At 41.9% G+C, this 24,610-nt stretch overlaps 2 protein-coding genes across 2 annotated transcripts in view; both read right to left on the bottom strand.

The window, feature by feature from the left end:
* Nucleotides 1-13,167, bottom strand: part of LOC147855146 (lectin-like) — a 30,130-nt gene extending 16,963 nt beyond the window's left edge. The window contains exons 1-3 of the mRNA XM_087330221.1: nucleotides 13,037-13,167; nucleotides 12,805-12,911; nucleotides 11,928-12,436 (exon numbers count right to left, since the gene is read on the bottom strand). Of these exons, the coding sequence (XP_087186347.1) occupies nucleotides 12,025-12,436; nucleotides 12,805-12,911; nucleotides 13,037-13,102 (585 nt within the window). The 5' untranslated portion in view covers nucleotides 13,103-13,167 and the 3' untranslated portion in view covers nucleotides 11,928-12,024. The remainder of the gene's footprint in view (nucleotides 1-11,927; nucleotides 12,437-12,804; nucleotides 12,912-13,036) is intronic.
* A 4,846-nt stretch (nucleotides 13,168-18,013) lies between these two features.
* LOC147855145 (beta-glucosidase 42-like) lies at nucleotides 18,014-23,955 on the bottom strand. The gene is made up of 13 exons (XM_087330217.1): nucleotides 23,788-23,955; nucleotides 22,486-22,552; nucleotides 22,318-22,376; nucleotides 22,143-22,218; nucleotides 21,978-22,052; nucleotides 21,816-21,903; nucleotides 21,229-21,478; nucleotides 20,190-20,305; nucleotides 19,748-19,968; nucleotides 19,338-19,369; nucleotides 19,140-19,242; nucleotides 18,660-18,768; nucleotides 18,014-18,408 (listed from the first exon to the last, which is right to left on the bottom strand). The coding sequence occupies exons 1-13, from the start codon at nucleotides 23,929-23,931 to the stop codon at nucleotides 18,234-18,236; spliced, it is 1,515 nt and encodes a 504-aa protein (XP_087186343.1). The 5' UTR covers nucleotides 23,932-23,955; the 3' UTR covers nucleotides 18,014-18,233.
* Nucleotides 23,956-24,610: the final 655 nt, after the last annotated feature.

The following is a 24,610-nucleotide window of genomic DNA, read 5'->3' as shown; positions in this document are numbered from 1 at the left end:
GATAAGCATTAGCTCCTCTTCGTTTGCCGCGATTGTCATCGTTCCTTTCCGGTCCTACCCTCACCGATCTGAACCATTTCGTTCCAATGACTTCTTCGAATCGGTACTGTCGATTTCCTTGTCTTTCCGAAAATGCCGACAGTTCTTCTGGAAGTGCCCCGGCTTCCCACAGTAGAAGCAAGTAGGCCTCCCTCTTGACTTTGACCATGTCCCCGATTTTTCCCGGTTTTGGGGACTTCGGTTCCTTTGTCTTCCACATTCCGATTCGGAAAGGAGCGCTTTTGAGTCAAGGATCGGTTCCTTGTCCTTCCGACGCGCCTCCTCGTTCAGGATGTTTGTCTTCACCGTCCGCAAAGACAAGTTCTCTTCTTGGCAGGAGGTGTTGAGAGTAACCACCAAGTTCTCCCAGCTTTCCGACAACGTACACATCAACATGATTGCCTGCATTGCATCATCCAAGGGGAACTTGATCGCTACAAGTTGATTTACATACCTTATGAATGTGCTTACTTGTTCAACCATGCTCTCGCCGTCTCTGTATTTTAGGTTTACTATTTTCCTCATCAATGAGGTTCTGTTGAGCGCATTCTTCCTCTCATAGAGATCCGACAGCTTCTGCCACATCTCGTGGGCATTCGTGTCGTTTGCCACGTGCTGAAGGACACTTACGTCGACACACTGTCGGATAGTGGCCACAGCTTTCCTATTCAGAAGCTTCCAATCCGACTCCAATACCCCCTTTGGTATTTCCGATCTGTTGATTGGCTTGTACAGGTCTTTTACAATGAGAAGTTCTTCCATCTTAATCTTCCGGTCTGCATAGTTCTGTGAATTTAGAACCATCATACCTGGGAAGCTACTCCCGCCTCCTTCCATTTTCTGTGTTGCTTGCTCTGATACAAGTTTGAAGTTAAGATCGTAGCCGGCCACAACCGGTTGTACATGTGCGGAATAATAGTCAATCTAATGGAAAGGAAAAACAGAATATAAAAACTAAGAATGACACAGATTTTAACGTGGAAACCCGAACTGGGAAAAACCACGTTGGAGTCCACAAACTCTGAAACAGAACACTAAGAGAGAAAGGAATACAATCAAAGATCTCAGAGGCAACGACCTCGAGATCCTGCTTCGCCAACAGGCAGCTATGGAGCTCACACGCTTTCACTCCCACTCGTTCACTCTCACAGTTATAGAGGCAACAACCTTGTCAACTGTAACTTTACAATCATGCACATCTCTAACATGATTGCCCTAAGTACTTATATACAAATGTAACCTTTGAACTGTTTACAAGTTTAGCCCACGGGGGCATGTTTAGACTATTTACAAACTTAGCCTTCCGTGTTGGCTATCTCCATGATTTCCGGTTCCGAGTTGCTCATCAACACGGTTCTTCTCACTTCCCATCCAGAGGGACCTGTTTCCTAACATTGTGGTAGAGATATGTTATGAAGGGCAAGCTCTTTGGTTAGTTGGTGTGTATGCATCAAATGTTTCACAAGAACGAAAGTTGTTATGGAGATCTCTAAACTCAGTGCTTGATAATGGCAGACCGGGTTTATTGATAGGAGATTTTAATGTTTGTTGTGAGATAGAGCAATCAACATCCATCCACTCTATTATGGATGGACCAGAGGCTCAAGGATGGGGAGATTTTGAGATTGAAGTCATGTTAAGGGATGTATGGAAATGGATCAAGGGAGATGAACATGGTTATATGTTGGGATTACGGTCCCTCCGGATGGGATGGTCAGATGTCCGGGAATCGGGAATGAGGATCCGGATGATGAAGACCCGGTTCCGGAGCCGGATGATGAAGACCCGATTCCGGATCCGGATGATGAAGACCCCGGCTACGGAGCCGGATGATGAATGTACCCGGAGAGAGATCCGGATGCGGGGACATATTTGTGAATATGTTTGCCAAGGGCCCTTGAGGCTATATTTGTAAATAGCCCGAAAGTCATATGTGTATAAATATGACTTAGGGCAAACAGTTTTGTTGTTGTTGCTCATTTTTCTGTTTTCCACTTAGAGGGAGCGAAGTGAGAGCAGCCGAGAGAGAGAGTGAGAGAGAAAGAAAGGAAGAGGTCGACGCCTCTGTGTAATACCGCCGCCTGTGGCGAGGACAGCGAGCTCAAGGTCGTCGCCTTGCAGCTCGCCATTGTACATTCACTGCGTATAGTGATAGTTGGAGTCTTGCACTCCCGTGGTTTTTCCCGTCTAGGGTTTTCCACGCTAAACCCTGTGCATTCGAGTCTCTCTCTGTGTTTTCGATTTACTGCTGCATTGATTCGTGTTTCCTCGGTTGTGGCCGTGAGGTGAAGGTTTCGAAAGCGTCGATTCCCAACAATCTGGTATCAGAGCAACTGCAGTGCAGAAAATGGAAGGCGGCAGCAGCAGGCAGCCGGGGATGATAGTGCTGAATGTGCAGAACTACGCCGACTGGAAGATAAAGATGGAGGATCTGCTCATTGTTCGGGACCTGTATGAACCGATCGACAGGTCGGAAATACCCAAGGGGGTACTTGAGACGGAATGGAGGCTTCTGAACCGGAAAGCCGTTGCAACCATTCGACAATACGTCGACGTGAGCGTTCTACAACATGTGGCGAACGACACCAACGCATATGAGATGTGGCAGAAGCTGTCGGGCCTCTACGAGAGGAAGAATGCGTTGAACCGGACCTCCCTGATGAGGAAGATAGTGAACCTCAAGTACCGGGACGGCGAGAGTATGGTGGAACACGTAAGCACGTTCATGGGATTCATGAACCAGCTTGCGGCGATCAAGTTCCCGTTGGAGGATGCAATGCAAGCCATCATACTGATGTGTACATTGCCGGAAAGCTGGGAGAACTTGGTGGTGACTCTCAGCACCTCCTGCACCGAAGATAACTTGTCCCTACAAACGGTAAAGACAAGCATTTTGAACGAAGAAGCGCGTCGGAGAGATAAAGAACCGGCCTCCGATCCGAAGATGCTGCTTGCCGAATCGGATCGGGGAAGACAACGGAACCGGAGTCCGCAAAGACGGGAGAAGTCGGGGACCCGGTCGCAGTCAAGAGGAAGGCCCACATGCTTCCACTGTGGGAAGCCGGGGCACTTCCGAAAGAATTGTCGGCATTACCGAAAAGACAACGGAGCCGACGACACCGATTCGAAGAAGTCTTCGGAACGGAACGGTGCTTACCGGGGAGCCACGGACCGGAATGGTTCGGATCGGCGAGGGCAGGACCGGAAAGGAACGACGGCACTCGCGGCAAGTGAAGAGGAGATCATGCTCATCACCGAAGAAGGTGAACTAAACATTGCCGGCGATGAGACTACCTGGGTGGTCGATTCCGGAGCGTTGTTCCACCTGACCCCGGAAAGAAGATACTTCTCATCCTACACAGCCGGTGAGCATGGCTGTGTTCGGATGGGAAATGAAGGTACGTGCCGGATTGCCGGCATAGGAGACGTGTGGTTGACAACTTCGACCGGATGCAAAATGCTGCTGAAGGATGTCTGACACGTTCCGGAGGTTCGATTGAACCTGATTTCGGCCGGGAGGCTAGACGATGAAGGCTACACAGGTAGCATCCGGAACGGCGTAATGAAGTTCAGCAAGGGGAGCCTAATAGTGGCTCGGGCCCGGAAAGTCAACACACTGTACCTTATGAGTGCCTGGTTGTGTCCGGAGGAGTTGAACGTGGCAGCCGACACTGCCGGTGAGCTGTGGCACAAGAGACTGTGCCACATGAGTGAGAAGGGGATGAAGAGGCTTGCAGAAGACAACCTTATTCCAGTGAAGCATGTGCACCTGGAGAAGTGCACCGATTGCCTGGCCGGTAAGCAGAACCGAACCTCCTTCCACTCAAGGCCACCGACGAGACGTAGCGCACCATTGGAGTTGGTGCACACTGACGTGTGTCAAGTAGAAACGAAGTCACATGGCGGAGCCCAGTACTTCGTGACATTCATTGATGACCACAGCCGGAAGCTGTGGACGGCACCGTTGAAGACAAAGGACCAAGTGTTGTGCGTCTTCAAAGAACTCCACGCGAGAGTGGAAAGGGAATCCGGCAAGAAGCTGAAAGCGATACGAGCGGATAACGGAGGGGAATACCGGGGGCAGTTCGAGGAGTACTGTCGCTCGAAGGGAATCCGGCTCGAGTTTACTGTGCCGAAGACACCAGAACTGAACGGGCTGGCCGAGAGGATGAACCGAACCATAATGGAGAGGGTCCGGAGTATGCTGGCGCATGCGAAATTACCCAAGGGGTTTTGGGCTGAGGCAATGTCGACGGCGACATACGTGATAAACAGATCACCCTCAGTACCTTTGGACGGAGACACGCCGCAGAGAGTGTGGACCGGTAGGGAAGTATCCTACCGGCATCTGAAGGTGTTCGGGTGTCTCGCATATGTGCATGTGGCAAAGGACCGGAGAGGAAAGCTAGATCCAAAGACCCGGCCATGCATATTCCTCGGTTACGGCGATGACGAGTTCGGCTACCGAGTATGGGACCCGGTCGACAAAAAGATATTCCGGAGTCGTGATATCATCTTCATGGAGGACAAGACACTCGCCGACTGGGAGTCGGAGAAGAAGATGAAGAGCTCCAAGTCGACCGGTGAGGATCAACTCCACGAGGAGCAGTCCCGACCGGCAAGGGACCGGTTAGCACTCGAGGATCCGGCCGAAGACGGTGAAGAAACAGAACCGGCCGAGGAAGATGAAACTGATACCGGAACCGGCCCCGATCCCGAAATGGATTCGGATGAAGAGGAAACGGAGGAGCCGGTTACCGAAGCTCCGGAACGGAGATATCCTCTAAGAGAGAGAAGGGCCCCCCGGAGATTTCCGGAACCTGAGCACGTGCTGCTAACCGACGAGGGGGAGCCGGAGAGTTTTGAAGAAGCAAAGCTTGACACCCATAGCCGCAGGTGGTTAAGTGCCATGCAGGAGGAGATGGATTCCCTGCATGAGAACCACACATATGAACTTGTGGAGTTGCCGAAAGGAAAGCGGGCACTTCGAAACAAGTGGGTGTTCAAGCTGAAACCGGGAGATGCCGGAAACCCCCCGAGATACAAAGCCAGGATCGTGGTGAAGGGGTTCCAGCAGAAGAAGGGCGTCGACTTCGACGAGATATTTGCCCCGGTAGTGAAGATGACCTCCATCCGGACGGTGCTGAGCATAGCGGCAAGCATGGACCTCGAGGTAGAACAGATGGACGTGAAGACGGCATTCCTTCACGGGGACCTCGAAGAAGAGATCTACATGCAGCAACCGGAAGGATTCGAGAAGAAAGGGAAGGAGCACCTGGTATGCCGGTTGAAGAAGAGCCTTTACGGACTGAAGCAGGCTCCCCGGCAATGGTACCGGAAGTTCGACTCTTTCATGACCGACGAAGGGTACCACAAAACGCAGTCCGATCACTGCGTGTTTGTGAAGAAGTTCGAAGGAGGAAACTTTCTAATACTCCTCCTGTACGTGGACGACATGTTGATCGTCGGACGGGACCAGGTCAAGATACGGATGCTGAAGAAAGCGCTTCACCGAACCTTCTCAATGAAGGACCTGGGTCCGGCGAGGCAAATACTAGGGATGCACATCATCCGGGACCGGAAGAAGAAGCAGTTGTGGCTGTCACAGGAGAAGTACGTGACAAAGGTGCTTCACCGGTTCAACATGTCGGAAGCAAGACCGGTCGGGTCAACCCTCCCGGCAAACTGCAAGTTGTCCAGCAAGCAAAGCCCCAAGACAAAGGCTGAGAAGGAGGACATGATGAAAGTACCATATGCCTCTGCCGTCGGAAGCTTGATGTACGCAATGGTGTGTACAAGACCGGACATAGGATATGCAGTCGGAGTGGTGAGCCGGTACATGAGCAATCCCGGCAAAGAGCACTGGAACGCGGCCAAGTGGATACTCCGATACCTGAAGGGAACGGCAAACGTGTGCCTCCGATTCGGCTCCGGTAAGCCCGAACTCGACGGCTTTACCGATTCGGATATGTCGGCTGACGCAGATACCAGCCGGTCCACATCAGGGTATGTGATGACGTATGCAGGGGGAGCTGTTTCGTGGCAGTCGAGGCTGCAGAAGACGGTTGCGTTGTCAACCACGGAGGCGGAGTACATGGCGGCTGTTGAAGCCAGCAAGGAAATAATATGGATGAAGGACTTCATTAGAGAGCTCGGTATCCGGCAGGAGGAGTACCGACTCTACTGCGACAGTCAGAGTGCCATCCACCTTGCGAAGAACGCGGCCTATCACTCCCGGACGAAGCACATCCAGCGAATATATCACTGGATCCGGGAAAGGATAGAAGACCAGGAGTTCGTGCTGACGAAGATCCACACGGACGAGAACGGGTCAGATATGCTGACCAAAGTGCTCACACCCGACAAGCTGGAAGCGTGCCGGAAGAGGGTTGGACTGGAAAGACATCCCATGCCGAAGTGAAGGGGGAGTTTGTTGGGATTACGGTCCCTCCGGATGGGATGGTCAGATGTCCGGGAATCGGGAATGAGGATCCGGATGATGAAGACCCGGTTCCGGAGCCGGATGATGAAGACCCGGTTCCGGATCCGGATGATGAAGACCCCGGCTACGGAGCCGGATGATGAATGTACCCGGAGAGAGATCCGGATGCGGGGACATATTTGTGAATATGTTTGCCAAGGGCCCTTGAGGCTATATTTGTAAATAGCCCGAAAGTCATATGTGTATAAATATGACTTAGGGCAAACAGTTTTGTTGTTGTTGCTCATTTTTCTGTTTTCCACTTATAGGGAGCGAAGTGAGAGCAGCCGAGAGAGAGAGTGAGAGAGAAAGAAAGGAAGAGGTCGACGCCTCTGTGTAATACCGCCACCTGTGGCGAGGACAGCGAGCTCAAGGTCGTCGCCTTGCAGCTCGCCATTGTACATTCACTGCGTATAGTGATAGTTGGAGTCTTGCACTCCCGTGGTTTTTCCCGTCTAGGGATTTCCACGCTAAACCCTGTGCATTCGAGTCTCTCTCTGTGTTTTCGATTTACTGCTGCATTGATTCGTGTTTCCTCGGTTGTGGCCGTGAGGTGAAGGTTTCGAAAGCGTCGATTCCCAACATTATACCTTTCAATCAGCTCAATATAAGGATACTTGGAGTAGGTTGGATCGAATGTATGTAATGCATACTAAAGGTTTTTTACCAGAGATTTTGGATATTTCAGTGTCTTATGGGTCAATTATTCAGATCATTTCCCATTAATTTTTGAGTTCAATCACCACTCAATTAGAGGTTTTCATGAGTTTTTAGGAAAACCACCGTTGATTTTTAATTCATCATTTTTAGATCATGAGGTCTTCCATGCCTATATGTGTCAATTGATTGATGCATCTGCCTATCGTGTTCAATTTGATGGGTATGAAGTGTGGGAAATATTTGTTGCAAATGTTCAGAGGTTAACTAGATATTATGGAATTCACCATGCTTTTAAAACGAGAAAGAAATTAAGTCTCCTAGTTAATTTGCTTGATAAATGCAACTCGTTGTTAACTTATTGGCCAACGGATGTAGAGTTGATGGGATATCAAGAGGTATTAATTTTTGCGATGCATGACCCAACGGCAAAAAATTATCAACATGCTAGACTACATCGTTTAAGACAAGAAGTGGATGATGCTAATTGTCAATCACATAAGTTTTTTTATGACCTTCATGAATCACATGCACGACATAATGTGGTAAGGTTAGAGGAAAATGGTATCATGTGTTACGATCCTCAAGAAATTGTGAAGAAATGCATAGAATATTATACACAATTGTTGGATGTACAAGTGTGTATCAATGATAATGTTAAAAAGGATAGAGATGTATTTTTTAATGGAGTGAAAAATCATGTATCGCATGATGTGGCACAATCATTAGATGCTAATGTTTCAGAGGATGAGGTGGAACCTGTCATGTCACATCTTGCTAATGATAAGAGTCTTGGGTGGGCTGGATTAACACATGAACTCTTTAAGAAATATGTGATTAAGTTAAAGGTGCCTTTTACGGTTTTATTTCAGAAGGTGTGGACATCAGGGGAAATGCCTCATTCTTGGAAGATTGGTTTGATCAAGCTTTTGCCAAAGGTGCCTTCTCCATCTTCCTTTGCTCAATGGAGGCCTATTTCATTGATGGGGGGAATGTACAAGATTTTTGCAAAAGTGATGGCCAATAGGTTGCATAAGGTTTTACCTTCTATTATTCATAATGCTCAATATGGGTTTTTACCAAAAAGAGACATTTTACATAATATTTTAAATGTTCAAATGGCAATTGACTATGCAAAGGAGTCTAAACCAGAATTAGTGTTGCTACAATTGGATATCGAGAAAGCCTATGATAATGTGGATTGGTCATTTATAAATCAATTGATGTCTCATATGGGTTTTGGTGATCGTATGTCTAAGTTGATATACGCATTAGGGGAGGGTTTGGTTTCACATGTGATGTTTAATGGAGGAGTAACACAATTGATTTCTATTCGGAGGTCAGTTAGACAAGGATGCCCGGTAAGTCCTTTACTATTCACTTTGTGACACATCCTATTCTGGTTAAGTTACACAATATGGCTATGGAGGAGGAAGAATTGCTTGGACTAAGGTTGCCATTAGGGAAGCCATGTATTGTTCAAGCTCTCGCAAATGACCATATTATGTTTTTGGCACCTAATCAAGAAAATATTAGTAAGACAAGAGATGTGTGGGAATTGTTTTCAAATGGTTTAGGGTTGAGAATTAATATACATAAATCAGTCCTCATTTCATGTATAGAACAAGATATGTTAGGGTTGGGGTGGTAAGGAAGGATAGTACATCGTGGTATGATTTGTCGTCAACTTGGATATCCAATTGGGGTGGAAGTTTCTCATGTGAAACTTATTGAGTGGGTATCCAAAAGGTTAGAGGATAAGTTTATGTATTGGAAGTCTCAATTTTGGCCTTTTCATGTACGACTTAAGGTGGTCCAATCGATTATGGTCTCTATGGTATCTTATTATCTTCCTTTGCTCTCCCATGGTCAAAGAAAGCTCTTGAAATGTTGTCACGCTCGATGTGAATGTTGTTATGGAAAAGAAAAGGGAAAAGCGCCTTGTCATGGTTGGCATGGGATCATGTTTGTACTCCGAAGCGTCTTGGTGGGGCATCAATATTGAATCTATATGAGCATATGGTGGCTCGTCGATTTACTTTCATTCAATTCATGTTTGAAGGTGTACAACCTTGGACAAAAATGGTGGCATACTTTATACAGAAGAATGGAGTAAAGCTTGGAAACATGAAGGTTGAAGTGAATTGGTGGAATGTAATTAATTCTAACAGGGATTTCAAATGTACAGGGTCTATGATAGTTAATCATTTGTTGACATCTTACCAAAGTATGTTGTATTTTGTGGAATGGCATCCCCTACAAGAAAGGAGATGTGCCAATTCATTACAAATGGAGATTTTGGCAACATCAAGGTTGTTGAGGTGGGAAGGTAAACAAATTGCTAACCTTCAATTTAATTGGATGGCTAGAGTGGGTTTGGTAACAGTTAAGGATGCTATGTTGGTTTCACAAAGAAGATTAATGGCTTTTCGAACAATAAGATCAACATTTCATATTCCAAAAGGTTATAACTTTATTTGGGATAAGTTGCAACAAATACTATCTTCGCATGAGCCAATTCCTGATTTAGATGGGTGACCTCAAGAGCTTGATTGGAGGTTTGTTGGAAATAAGATATTGACTATTATCTCAACAAATGTTACTTATCACAAGTTGATTGACAAACATAAGTGGTTGGAAGAAAGGGTTATAAAGGTATGGGGTTTTCATAAGCCCATTACTTGGTGGTTTCATGTGATCAAGGCAGGTTGGTGTTCTCGATTGATGCTACGAGCCAAGGTATTTATTTGGAGAGTTATGGTTAGAGCTTTACCATTAGGAGATGCATAAAAAAAAAAAACATTACTAAACGATTGTGTTTCTTTTGTTCGGTGGAATTGGAACATAGTAGGCATCGATTTATTTCATGCCCGATGGCAAGGATGGTTTGGAGGTGTATCAGTTTAGTGTGGATGTCTCTAACAGGAGTAAGTCTATCTTCCTTCAGTTGAGTTTTTGCACATATGGAGAACAATGAACTGATGCCTCATTTTCAAATTATTTTTGAGTTCTTGAGGTATTGAGGGGTATGGTTCAATTGGAATATGCGGGATGCCTTCATTTTTTATTCGCAAGTTGGGGTGAGAAAATATGTTCTAAAGTTAAAAGGACTTCTTTTGTGGCAATTGACAGTGCTAGAGAAGTCAGGAAATCTTCACCAGGAAGAGAGGGAACTCTGCAAGGTCACATATCATCATACTCGCCATTTGAATTGGTGTGTAGGGTCGCATTGAGTTTGGTGTCGTAGTATTCTTTAGATCCCTTTATAGAAGGGTTCTATACTTGGTAGTAAGTTAGTCATGGTGGTGTTTTTTTCTTTCATAATGAAATCCATTATTTATGAAAAGAGAGAGAGAGAGAGAGAGAGAGAGAGAATGTGTGTGTGTGTGTGTGTGTGTGTTTGTAGAGAGAAGGTGCTTATAGAAGGTGACCATATAAGCACCTTATCCCCTCCTTTGTAAGTGTTGGTCATTCTTCTTGTTAATACAATTTTTTTTGCTTTCTCTCTCTCTCTCTCTCTCTCTCTCTCTCTCATACACACATACACACTTCTTTAGGTGCAGAGAATCACACTTGATTCTCTACAATGAGTATATGGCTTACTATGACAAATTTCAAATGGATCTATTTGGATTTCAAACAATAGGAAACGATCAATTTGGATTTCAATGCACTACAAATGGATAGAATTGGACTTTGTCAATGACTATGCCTAGTAAGCTCCAGAAGTTTTATGGATTTTTCCTTGCATTTTAATTTTTTCTCATCTTCAAGCAAGTTGTGATGTTTGGATTTCAATGCACTACAAATGGATAGAATTGGACTTTGTCAATGACTATGCATAGTAAGCTCCAGAAGTCTTTATGGATTTTTCCTTGCATTTTAATTTTTTCTCATCTTCGAGCAAGTTGTGATGTTTGGATTTCAATGCACTACAAATGGATAGAATTGAACTTTGTCAATGACTATGCCTAGTAAGCTCCAAAGGTCTTATGGATTTTTTCTTGCATTTTAATTTTTTCTCATCTTCGAGCAAGTTGTGATGTATACTTATACCTTATTCCTAGGTAACTTTCCATTGAGCTCAAACACAATACATAAAGACATCTTCCATTCCTCCATCTGAACCAACTCATTCATCACAAACTCTAGGGTATCAAGCAAAATGATGAATCTCAATGAAATATTGCAAGCCACACATATAAACTGCCAAAATCAGAGGCCTATTTGAAATCCAAATAAGAGTTATATGGATCATAACAATTTACCTCAAATCACTCGATAAACAAAGTTAGTGAATGGCTATTTCCAACTCTTTCTGAGCTTTTAAAAGCATCCAACGCACACTATGCATATTAAATAACATTTGACAACCGAGTTTTCACACAAAGCATCAAATGCACACAATTATACATGTTAAAATAACAATTGACAACCAAGTTTTCGCAAGGTATCAAACGCACACAACAGGTTAAAATAGCGCACTCGACAACAAAGTGTCTTTTCGCACAAAGCATCAAACACACACTATACTTATTAAATAGCTCTCAGACAACTGAATCTTCACACCAAGCTTCGAATGCACTAAAAGCGTCCAACACACTATGCATATTAAATAACATTTGACAACCGAGTTTTCACACAAAGCATCAAATGCACACAATTATACATGTTAAAATAACAATTGACAACCAAGTTTTCACAAGGTTATCAAACGCACACAACACATGTTAAAATAGCACTCGACAACCGAGAGTCTTCTCGCACAAAGCATCGAACACACACTATACTTATTAAATAGCTCTCGGACAACCGAATCTTCACACCAAGCCTCGAATGCACATTATCTATTCACGTTTAATAGCATTCGACAACTGAATCTTGGCACAATCGATGACCAACCCGCGTTTCCACTGGTTACTGTCCACCTCCCTGAGGTTGAACGACACGGTGAGAGGCGTTTCGGTGTCCACCGAGAATTCCCCGGCGTCGAGTTCGAACCATCCGTTGTCGACGGGTCGTAGAGGTGCGACAGTTCCGCACCTGAGTTGGTCGCCTTGGAGGAACCGCTCAGCTTCGGCATGTTGGCCGTCAGAAGTATCCAAGGATAGGTTAACGGGGTGGTTTCGGAAGCCGATCGGGTTGATTAGCATGATCCTGAATGAGGCGGTGTATACTCCCGGAGGGAACACGGTGTCCTTCACCTCGGCCTTCATGTCCAACCAGCATACATCCTTCAGGCTCGCGCATTCATGGGACCTTAGGGGAAACATCATATGGACAAGAGAAAAACATGCACACCAAATCTCAGCAATATCTTGCTTTGAAAGATAGATCTACCAAAAGAGCCATGGAATTTACTTGATCATCATCTTTAACTTGAAAGATAAATATACTCAAAAGATTGCACAATCTTTAACTAGTATCTTGCTTGAAAGATAGATTTCTACCAAAGAACCTGGTAACTCTGGTTGCTATGTGCCATGGCAACTGATCTATCTATCTATCTCTGCCAAAGATAAATTAATCTTGACTTACCAAAGAACCTCATCTCTCTCAATCATATTACATAACTCAAACTTAATGCGGAAGTTTCGACAGAAATATGTTTTGGTTGAAAGATTTACCAAGATCCTGGTTGTGGTTCCCATTCCCAGTAACAAGCATCTTCTGCCCATACAATATTTAGTCTTCTCGATGGTATAACATAGCATTCTGCATCTAACCAGAAGTTCTGCACATATAACAAATAAGGTCAGAATATTTGAAGCTCGAATCAATGCCAAACCATATATGAAAGCCAGACAAGAAGCTCTCTCTCTCTTTCTGTGTGTGTGTGTGTGTGTGTGTGTCCCATACCAAGGTATCATCACCATCTACAGTAGCAGGAAGATCAGGAGCATTCTCTGTGTTTTCGGAGGCCATGGAGGAGGCTGTGTGGATTGACGAATTAGTTATGTTAGTTAGTTTAGCTAGGCAATGGAAAATACACAGAGGATGAAGTTGACTGAAGTACTGGTTGGAGGGGGACAGATTTGTAATTTCTTGAAACTTTCCTGAAGAACGAAGAGACCAGGTCGTCTTCTCCACATAGGATGAAGTTGACAGAAATACTGGTTGGAGGGGGACAGATTCGTAATTTCTTGAAACTTTCCTGAAGAACAAAGAGACCAAGTCTTCTTCTTCTTCATAAGAATTTCTTCTCTTACCGGAACAATGAGGATTAATAGAGGGAGAAAACAAATGCGCGCGCACACACACACACACTGTGATTAACAATCGGCAACGGTTCGGTTTGAACCGAACCGAACCGTGAAACTACGGCTTAACAATTTCATCGGTTCGGTTCATGTTTAAGTTTTTTTAAACGGTTCGGTTCGGTTTTAACAGCCAGAAACCGCGGTTTAAACGGTTTAACGATTATTTTTTTATTTTTTTTAGATAAAATTTTAAAAAATCGTAAAAAATTTTAAATTTTGTTTTTAAACAATCTTTTCATTTTTAGACCTTCTTGTCCCATTTTAGGAAGGGAAAAGTACTAGGATACCCCTGGAAGTTCGTCTATTTACCAAAATGCCCCTAGAAGTTCCAAATTGACCAAACTACCCCTACGTCCAAAAAAGTACACTTGTATTTAAAAGGGAAGACAAGAATACCAAAACCTAGCCTATGCAGAGCCGTCGATCAGAGATCAAATTCGAGGGTCGACGCTCAAGAGGGCTTGACTTGCATAAAATTGTGTACTCGCTTCTCTTACTCTTCTGTCTTCACCCACTCACCCTTCTACTCTCTTATGATAATCATCATAATAGATACACACCATGTAGGGTTTATGCATACATACATAAACATATTTGTCCCTAGTCGATTATGATGGCCCTAAACCGGATCGGCTCCTAGCTGATCATAGCCAGCTCTCAACCGGACAGTCGGCTCCTAGCCAACCCTTTGTACATAGCCGACTCTTAGTCGACCCCTTTGTAGTCAATTATGCTGGCCCTTAGCCGAATCGACTCTTCTCCTATAAGGAGGGACATCATTTCATAACAGGAGTTAACACAAACGGTGGAGTCGACGGAACGTCAACGACAATACAAACAAAGGAGTTGATGTGAACGAAAGGAGTCAACGCAAACTATTACGGGCATGACCATACTTTATCCACGTGTATAGAATACTATGGTACATTCAAATATTTTTGTGACCAACAAGACCTTAAAGGTGGTAAGGCACGATGGGCAGACTCATCCAGGACTTTGATTTTTCCATACGATATCGTAAAGGTTCCATGAACACTATCGATGATGCACTAAGTCGCATCCGTGAAGTTAACATCAGATCTTTATGATCACCTTCGAGGAAAGTATCCTAATGACAATTATTTTACAAAATACTGGGCAAGAGTTGAATCTGGAACAAACACCGCCACATCCTCGAAGGAATACTTCCACATTGCTAACGGTCTGCTCTACTATAATGGGAAGGTTTGTATTCCAAATTTCCCTGAGGTCAAAAAGAGAATTCTTTTTTAATATTATGATGCACCCTCAGTTGGGCCTGGAATACATCGTACACTCGTTCTTATCTCCACTCAATTCTATTGGCCTAAGATGCGTCCTGACATACATAGCTATGTGACTAAATGTCACCAGTGCTAGGTTAACAAAGCCAAGCGACTTAAAGCCGTTGGACTTTTACATCCCTTAGAAATTCTCAACAATAACTGGGAAATTATATCCATGGATTTTATTGTTAGCCTTCCTCACACCCAAAAAGGCCATCATGCCATCTGGGTTGTGGTTGATCGACTAACTAAAATAGCTAGATTTATTGCTACTAAAACCACAGTAACAGATCCTGAATTGGCTTACCAATTCGTTGATGAGTTATTTCATTTTTATGGGTTACCGATGGATATCGTGAGTGATCGAGATCCAAAGTTTACTAGCGACTTTTGGATGCAAGTCTTTAAGAAGTTAGAAACTACATTGAGCATGAGCTCCACAGATCATCCTCAATCCGATGGACAAACAAAACTAGTAAATCAAATTATTGAGGGCATGCTCGGTGCATATGTTGGTACAAAACCAACAAAATGGAAACGTTATCTCCCAATTTTGGTGTTTGCTTATAATAGCTCCAAGCATACGTTGACAGGAGATAGTCCTTTTATGTTGTTGATGTATGGTTTTCAGCCACGAGCCCTGATTGATGTTAATATACAACATGATGAGTTGCGAAGTACACAAAACTTTCTTCGGGATATGCAAGATATGTTGCATATTGCACGAGATAATATAAAAACAACTCAAGATAGAGCGCGTTTTTATGCCGATCATAATAGGCAACCTCATGTATTCAACCCTAGACAGAAGGTATTTTTACGTGTACCTCACAATTCTAAGACATTGTCTACGGGTAAGTGTGCTAAGTTAGCCCCATGGTTTTGTGGACCTTTTACAGTCCTCAAACACATTGGTTCATCAACCTATCGTCTTGCTCTTCCTAATGGCCTTGAAATCCATCCAGTTTTTCACGTAAGTCGTCTTCTAGGTTCTCGCAATAATACAATTACAACTGAAACTTTGGTTACTTCTAAAGAATTATTTTCTAAACCATATGTACCAGAAAGAATTCTCGATGTTAAAACAAAAAAATTACGTTCTAAAATAATCCTAGAATTTAAAATTAAATGGATGGATAAATCTATTAAAGATGCCACATGGGAACGCGAAAATACTCTTAGAATTGATTTCCCTAACCTTCCATTGCAAGAGTGCATTGTTTTAAAGAGGGGGAGTATGTTATGGACATGACCATATAATATCTCGTTGTGAGAATGTACCATAGTATTCTATACACGTGGATAAAGTGTGAGGGTTAAACAAGTGTGAGGGTTAAACAAGAGTGTGAGGGTTAAACAAGTGTGAGGATTACTTTTAACCCTCGGGATTGAGACAACCCATTAGGCCAAGTGTGTACTTGCCTGGGGTCCTTGGGTCTTGCTATAAATATGAGGCCTAGCTACCCTCATTTCATCATCTCTTGACTATGTCGAAACTTCATTCTTATGGTGGGTCAACTCGTGTAGCGAGCGCGCCAGCACCAAGTACGACTCGACGCCACAACGGTGGTATGGGACGCCAATCGAGGCTCGAGTCTGCCTCGATCCCTTCGCTCGGGAGTGGTCGGGTGGATCGACACCCTTCTTTCTCTCTCTCCTTTCTTATTTATCTATCTTTTATCCTTATCATATGCTTACATTAGATCATAACTCTAACACAAACGAAAGACGACGATGTGAACATAAAAATCAAGGTAAACGATGGTACACTTGAGAAGTATAAGAAGAAGATGATGATGTTGTTGATGTTGATGATGTTGATGAAGACGGAGAACCCTAAAAACTCAAAAAGAAGAGGAAAAATAGAACTCTAAAAACCTAAAGTATCTTGATAAGAAGAAGAAGAAAACTATAAAGTGATGAAGAGGAAGCCCAAAAACCCTAATGGTATGCTCTCAACCACAAAAACCATACACTAGATGGGTACCCAAAGACCACCTTGAAGGCCCCCATACACTAAACTCACCAAACCTAAATCCAGGCTCCCTCGAACAAGTGAAGTAAATAAACACCTAAGATTCTCCATTTGTACATACCTCACCCCACCAAGTAATAACAAGGGAAAAAGAAGGATCACACATCCCACTTACAAAGACCCCCTCAGGTCTAGTATAAAAACCAAAATTCAAAAGAGAATCACCCTATTTTTTCCTTCACCACCTCTTGATGTTCCTCTCACACGATTGTTGCTACTCCATCGCCCTCGTTGACCGCTCTCCACTACCTTTCTCTAGGACCTTCGCTCTGCACCCGCGCTCACTAATTGATTTTCCCAAGCGCCTCAACCATCCTCAAATATCTCCCAAGACGGGGGAGAACATGTGTGTGTCCATTATTTTCACATAAAGAGTTTTGAGTACAGAATAGTAACCCCACTTCTTCTTACGATTTGGTCCCATTGGTCAAAATTTGCCTCATGGACAATAAAACATCTACTCTATTGCAAGCCAATGGTCCCACATGAAATTATATTGATCATCTACACATTTAACTCCACTCCCCTATAGATACCCAAATCCTCCCAATTGTATCCAGTCATCCTCATCACCACCCTCTTTGATCTTTATCCTTTGATCTCTACAACTCACCTTACACATTTGCACATCATCTACATCCTCCTCATATTCTCTCATCCACATCTAAATACGCAAGTCATTTTTGAACCAATGTTTGTGCACTAACCCAAATACCTCTATGCTTGTTATTATATTACCCTCAAAAAGCTCCAATTTTGAGGTGGTGATCTGTAGTTTCTTCAAATGCAAAGGCTGGATAAGGAAAGAAGTGATTTAGTATAGGTTTCACTCAATGGACAAATGTGAAAGTGACCATAACACTCCACTCTAACAAACACCCTATTCTAACAAATCCCCTTAAGATCAAAGAACACCTCCATGATAGGATAGAATAATTTCATCTTAGTCTTGTGAATTTTATTATTAATCTTTATTCAAGTTCATTTGTGTTACCCGATTAATCAAGCATATGTAAATGATTATCACGTAATCTAAATTTTAATCACATTACTCATGTAAAATTTTAATCACATTACTTAATTTTATGCCATCATGTGAGAAAAAGGTATTCCATTCCAATTAAGTAGTTCATAGTTATTACGACACCAAAATAAAACTTTCATTAAATAAGCATTAAGATATCAAATCTCCATGAACAATAATATATATTCTCCTAAACAACGTAGACACAATTAATCAGAGTAGAAATGCAAAAGAGAGATTGGATTGCCAAGTTGAAAACATGTTATAATACCTTTTGTAAACACAAAATTAGAAGAATTGTTGAGCTTGGGCTATTGTTAATAATGCAAGATAAATATCTTCAATGGTGGTGGCTGTGATTATAAACTTCTAATTTTTTCATTTATTCAGTTAAGTGATAAACATTGGTAGGGTTCATTAAAACCTTAAAAGATTATTCTTTACTCTTAAGGAACCTCGAGAACCACACTGCTGATGCTTTTGGATACCGTTTGAGGTCATCTTCGTAATCAACGTATACAAGGCCAAACCTTTTGGTATATCCCATACTCCACTCGAAATTATCTAGTAAAGACCAAGCGAAATAGCCTCGAACATCTGCCCCCTCCCTGAAAAACAAAACCAAACCGACTACAATTTGCAACTACCTAGATATATAAACCTTTTGGTATATCCCATATATTTTTCATTTTCTTTCCTTCATATTTTTAACAAAATGATTTTTATGCTTTTTATTTATCCCCATGGAGGAGCAATAAGAAAATAAAACAAATTGATTTTAATGTTATTTTTGTTTTTGCATCCTTTGGTTTCATTTAACGGAAAAAGCACTAGTTCATTAATATCATTTATTATTTACTTGATTGCGCACAAAAGAGCCGACAAATAATCTTGGAAATATTGGGTTCTTAAGTTATCCTGTATTTGCTCTTCAAGAGGTTGACCCGGTGCATCCTCTTGATCCATTCCTAGCACCAAAATGTGTGAGAAAAAACTTGAAGTACAAAAATAAAAACAATAAAAAGATCAAGAGGGTGCGTATGTGTATATAAACACATACATAATACATATATAAGATAACCATATCAATATCCATATACATATACGTATAAGTATACACATACATATACAATATCCATATCCATATACGTATACGTATATGTATATGTATACGTATACATATATGGATATGAATATTGTATATGTATATGAATATTGTATATGTATATGTATACGTCACATACACACATACATACATATACATATACAGACACATGCACATACATATATCCATGTGCCATTGTATTTTGCTTCATATAATCTGTGATCATATATTTACCATTCTCTGTTACATAGATTGGCGGTTTTCCGTATCTTTGTGTTATCCACAGTATTTCATTCTTCAACCCCCATGGAACAATATAGAGCCAATCAGATGCAGCCTGAAATGCACCAACGAACTTACATTGGGTATATAAGTCTTCAAAATTAACAGAAATTTAGGGATTTGCATCAATAAATTCATCATTCATATTACCCTTTCTCCAATTAGTTTTCCATCCACCTCATCTGGCAACAAGAGAACGTTCTTTAAAAACACTCATATATACACAGCCACTTTCCACAAAGACGAAATTTCAGATTTTATATTTTAAGAAATCTAACGGATTTTATGGTTTTTATTTTATTTTGAGCTAATTTAGGGTTTAGGGTTTAGGGTTTACGATCACATAAATTCTAAGATCCTGGTTTTCACTGCCAATAATACATCTACATTGTGCTGGATTATAAATTTTACTGTTTCCAATATCGCATATTTTCAGATTATGCACGACAGGTTAGATGATTGATGGTTGATGGTTTTGTTATTTTACTCTCCATATTACATAGAACTGTAATTGGACACTATTTCTGAATTTAGCCAACCAGAATAGAGCTGAAACTTACGTAATCGTTGAATTCGTTGATCATCCATGTAATCAAAATCATCTTCATTTTCCTGATCCTTGGCTGGAGTGATATGTCGAGTGGTATAATGGTTCAGCCCCACAAAATCTAGCGAGCCTCGTAATGCCTTCGCCTCTGCTTCCGAGAAACATGGAAGCCGATTTCCAACTTCTTTACGCATTACAGCTGGATAGTCACCAAAAAATAAGGGATCCAGAAACCTAGATAGAAAGTAAAAAATGAAAATCCTTCAAGTTCTTGTAAACTTAAAACCCGTTACTTTTTTTTATCTTGGGTCATCTGCCTTGTCCTTGATCTTAGACTTTATGTGACAAAAATAGTTTTATCTTTTCATGAGATTCTAAGCCAAAAATTAAGTTATCCTAAAGTGGCGGTATGAATGCCACATGACAATGAACATGAAAACTGGAGATCAAATTACCAGCCAAGCTGAAATTCAATGCGTCTCTGAGCAGCCTCTTTGTCAGCCAAGGAATCTGTCAGTGGCTCAGCCCATTCACAATCAACTGTGATGCCTATCACTCCACCTTGTTTTGCCTGCATATCCATTTGTTACCCAAACTTTAACTCTTGACTACAATCTCCTTCGAATATGGGCTTGGTGGTTTACACCACTGCATCAAAAAGTCACAAAATTGAGAGAGCCCAAATTGATCCTTCGAATGGACTCAGCCCTGTTCCATAGGTCATATATGGCCTCCCATGGATGTTACTATTTTTTCTATTCCATTCATTGTGAGCCTTCAAATCTATTACTTCCATAGGAATATAAACTTTCACAGTTGAACCGAAAACCTCAGGGTTCCAGATAGCTTCAAAACATGATTATGAAAATTATTCCTGAACAGTTTTTCAGATTATTTTATGCACTGACAAAACATAAAGACAACTTAAGTTGAGGACTAGAGATACTCTACACCCAACCATGTACATACTCTATGCTCAATAACATCTACTCTACACCTTGAGTTTGGTGTGCACAATATGGGTGGGAGATAATCGATTGATCAAAACATAGGCTGTATCACTCACATTAAGGAAATCCATATGGTAGTAGGAACGTGTTTGTAGAATAGACAATGATGAGTATCCAATCAGTCATGGACATAATACCATAGCTAGGCCTTCATATACCATCACCCTAGGTCTTTGTAAACGAACTTTAGCCCGCATAACTTAGGTATCCCGTCCCTCCATTCATTTGTGCCATTATCCACTATAACTGCTTGTTCTCTCTCTCATCCTCATCTTTCTCGTCCCACTTCACCATGGAAAATGGTTCACATGCATCCTGTGGTCAATGGTGAGGGTAACGTATAATGTATGTAATCTCTCTTTCATAAACAGCCCACAAAATCTGAACAAGTGAAGATATATAGAGCATGACTGTATATTTCCCCCCACCTAATCGGTTTGGTCATAATGTTCCTCACCAATTCTCAAGATTTGTAAGTATATACCTTGTATTTCGTATTGTATATGTTTACAGCAGCAGCATGTGCTAATAACTCGTTGTGGCTCACTATGTAAGGTTCTGTCCGTGAATTCCCAACTGGAGACCAGGATCGATCCGAAGATCTTCCAGGTGCGTGCACACCTGTACCGTTGCCATTGTATGAAACCTGAAGAGGCTCATTCAATGTTATCCAACATTTGACCCTGTCCCCAAATGCACTGAAGCAAGTCTCAGCATATCTTGCAAAATATGTCCTGCGCCAAATGATGACAAACCAGAGTCATACCATTTTAGAAATGCTTCTTTCAAAACAAGTGTCAATGGCCTAGAGCAGTAAAATCATCTTCAGCTGCTCAAGATTTTGTTATCCTTTTAGTAATAACTTGTGCGCATGTATATGAATAATCCTCTCTAGTATACTCATAGAAATGCTCTAATACTAATTTAGGAATTTCTAAAAGGAGATAATTTGCTCAAATGGCAGCGTAGTAATTATATATGCTTTCGTGGATCTAAATAGATCATGAGATGGATGCATGGGAAGTCTATATCTCCATAAGAAAAGGAAGAAAAGGATTTGAAACAACGTACACTATGTCAGAGCTTAGCCATCCTTCTATATCCTCCTGAAGTTTTTGGGGAAGATCCCAGTGGTAGAGAGTTACATAGGGCTTAATACCTATGGAAATAGCATATATGACCAAGTTATGAAAATTTGGCTTCTAACATAATTTCAAAAGATCACCAACAAACCTTTCTCAAGAAGACTATCAATAAGGCGATTATAATACTGAATACCCTCCTCATTTACTGTGATTCCATATCCATCTGACAGAATGCATTGCAATGTCAGTGATTGTGCATAACTATCATTCTTTTCTTACAAGTTAAAGATGGTTGATTGAAAAGGAATAATACCAGGATATATTCGAGACCAAGAAATGGAAAATCGATATGCATCCCATCCCATGTCTGCCATTAGGTTAACATCATCCTATAAGACGAATGACAAATTTGAGAGGCTACTACTCAAACATTATAATGTATTATGGATAGCAATGATTCTCATCTGACAAAAGCAAAAACGACATGCCTGAAAACGATGATACTGATCTACTGCTTTGTCACCATTAGTCCCATCCAAAATTTTACCTAATTTACAGTGTAAAAATTGTCAGTAAAATTAATTAGTGTTCTATCTTAAAATCATTCAAATTGTAACCATAAACCAAACAAGGTAATAACTCTTTGTTCAACAGACCAGGCATATAACAGAATGCATCCCAAATGCTCGGCCCTCGACCCCCTTCCTTAGCAGCACCTTCAACCTGCTCTCTAACATTGTGGTTAGATAAAGTACTAACAATGGAAACATTAACAACATTACTACAATCTCCTGAAGCACATGTTCCAGTCATGTACTAATGGCATGCATGGTTGCGAAGAACTTGTTCATTATGGGGAAGAGTGAATTTATACACTGATGTATGCAAAAGATTGAAACAAAACACATGGGTATGAACATTGAATTTTGAACTAAAACAACCTGAACATGAATTGTTTGAAACTGATCATGAATCATGTTCATATTGGATGTTTGATACACCACAAAAGAAGTATAATACAGCTGAATATATTGAATCATACGCACATCAGGGAAAATCTATATACATTTACATTAGCAATAACTTGTGATCTTGCTACCTTTACGAAATTGTGTAAAGAACTATTCATAAACTAATTCTCGGTAAAAAGAACACATCTATCGTGATGGTCTCTCAATTTCTGAAGTGCATGATTGTGAAATTCCATAAACTATCTATAGGTAAATGGGCTGTGTCTGATCATCGATACAACTAATTGTAGCTCAGCTAATTAAGGCTGACCTAATCATCGATAACAATATGGAGTAAATTAAGTATTGGCAAACTAATTATTCAGAAAAGAACCTCAGACTCATTGAAAATGAGTTTCAGATCTCATTCACTGTGTCATGTATCCGAGTCACTTTCCCTAAACTGATAAATGCTACAATTTTATTAAAATAGCAAAAATGTGTGACATTTTAGCAAAATATACTTAACATGGCTAGCATTTTCTGTAAAATCCATTTAAAAGGAGCAGCATTTCGAGAAATCTTCTCTGTTTTGATTTTCAAGCATCCATCAAGATACAACCAACCATGACGAACAAAATCCTAAGACAGAAATGCACAGCAAGACTGATAGTCGAACAAGATCTAACTACACCCAAAAAAACAAAACTGAAATTTCGAAGAAATGGGATAAGAATGAATCAGAAAAACAGCCCAAAAGAAAAAAAAAAACAAAACAAGTCAAAAAAACAACCCAAAAGAGAAAAACAGGATGGGAATGAATACAAAAGACAACCCAAAAGAAAAAGAAAAAAAACTGAATGAATCAAAAAAAACAAACCCAAAAGAAAAAAAAAACTGAAATGAATAAATAAATAAAAACTCAAAAGAAAAAAAAAAACAGGATGGGAATGAAGAAAGCAAAGGAGTAAATAAGAATGAAATTGCAAATGAAACAAAAATATGGACCTGATATGCGGAGGTAGCGGTGCCGAAGACGAAGCCAGGGGGGAAATCGGAGCGATGAATTTGGGAAGAAAGAATGGGCTTGGTGGGTTCATGAAGGAGAGGAGTGTGAGGGTGTGCAGGGAGAGGGAGAGGGAGAGAAGCCATAGAAGAGAAATGAAGGGCACCCACACACACTTCTTTCTTACAATGTTTGGATTCCAAGATTCCGAGAGCGCGAGAGAGGCGTCCGGTCCGGTCGGGTCAGGGCAGGGCAAGGCAGGGGGAAAGATCGTGGGTGGGCGGGTAGTGATTGGTGCGAAGCTGATCAATACTACCCCAACTAATGGCTCGATGAGCAAATCGATCCGAGAGCACGAGCACTATCCCAATAGAGCCCTGTAAACTAGACTCCGAGATTCCGAGAGCGTGAGAGAGGCGCTTGGTCCGGTCAGGGTAGGGAAGGGCAGGGGGAAAGATCGTGGGTGGGCGGGCAGCGATTGATGCGAAGCAGATCAATACTACCCTGACTAATGGCTCGATGAGCAAATCGATCCGAGAGCACGAGCACTATCCCAATTGAGCCCTGTAAACTAAACTCCGAGATTTTGAGAGAGCGAGAGAGGCGTCCGGTCGGATCGGGACAAGGGCAAAAATCGTGGGTGGGCGGGCAGTGATTGATGCGAACCAAATGAATACTACCCGACTAATGGCTCGATGAGAGAATCGATCCGAGACACGAGCACTATCCCAACATAGCCTTGTAAACTAGACTCTGAGCTCCGAGTGCCTAGTAAACTTGAAATACCTGAATAGCTTCGTCAAGAACCTACTATCTCTCTCTCTC

This window comes from Azolla caroliniana, unplaced genomic scaffold, assembly GCF_043228905.1.
Source record: "Azolla caroliniana isolate FFs.n. ecotype wild unplaced genomic scaffold, voAzoCaro1.0.p SCAF_14, whole genome shotgun sequence".
Lineage (NCBI taxonomy): Eukaryota > Viridiplantae > Streptophyta > Polypodiopsida > Salviniales > Salviniaceae > Azolla > Azolla caroliniana.
Note: the sequence above shows the minus strand (reverse complement) of the source record. Positions and strands in the feature narration are given on the sequence as shown.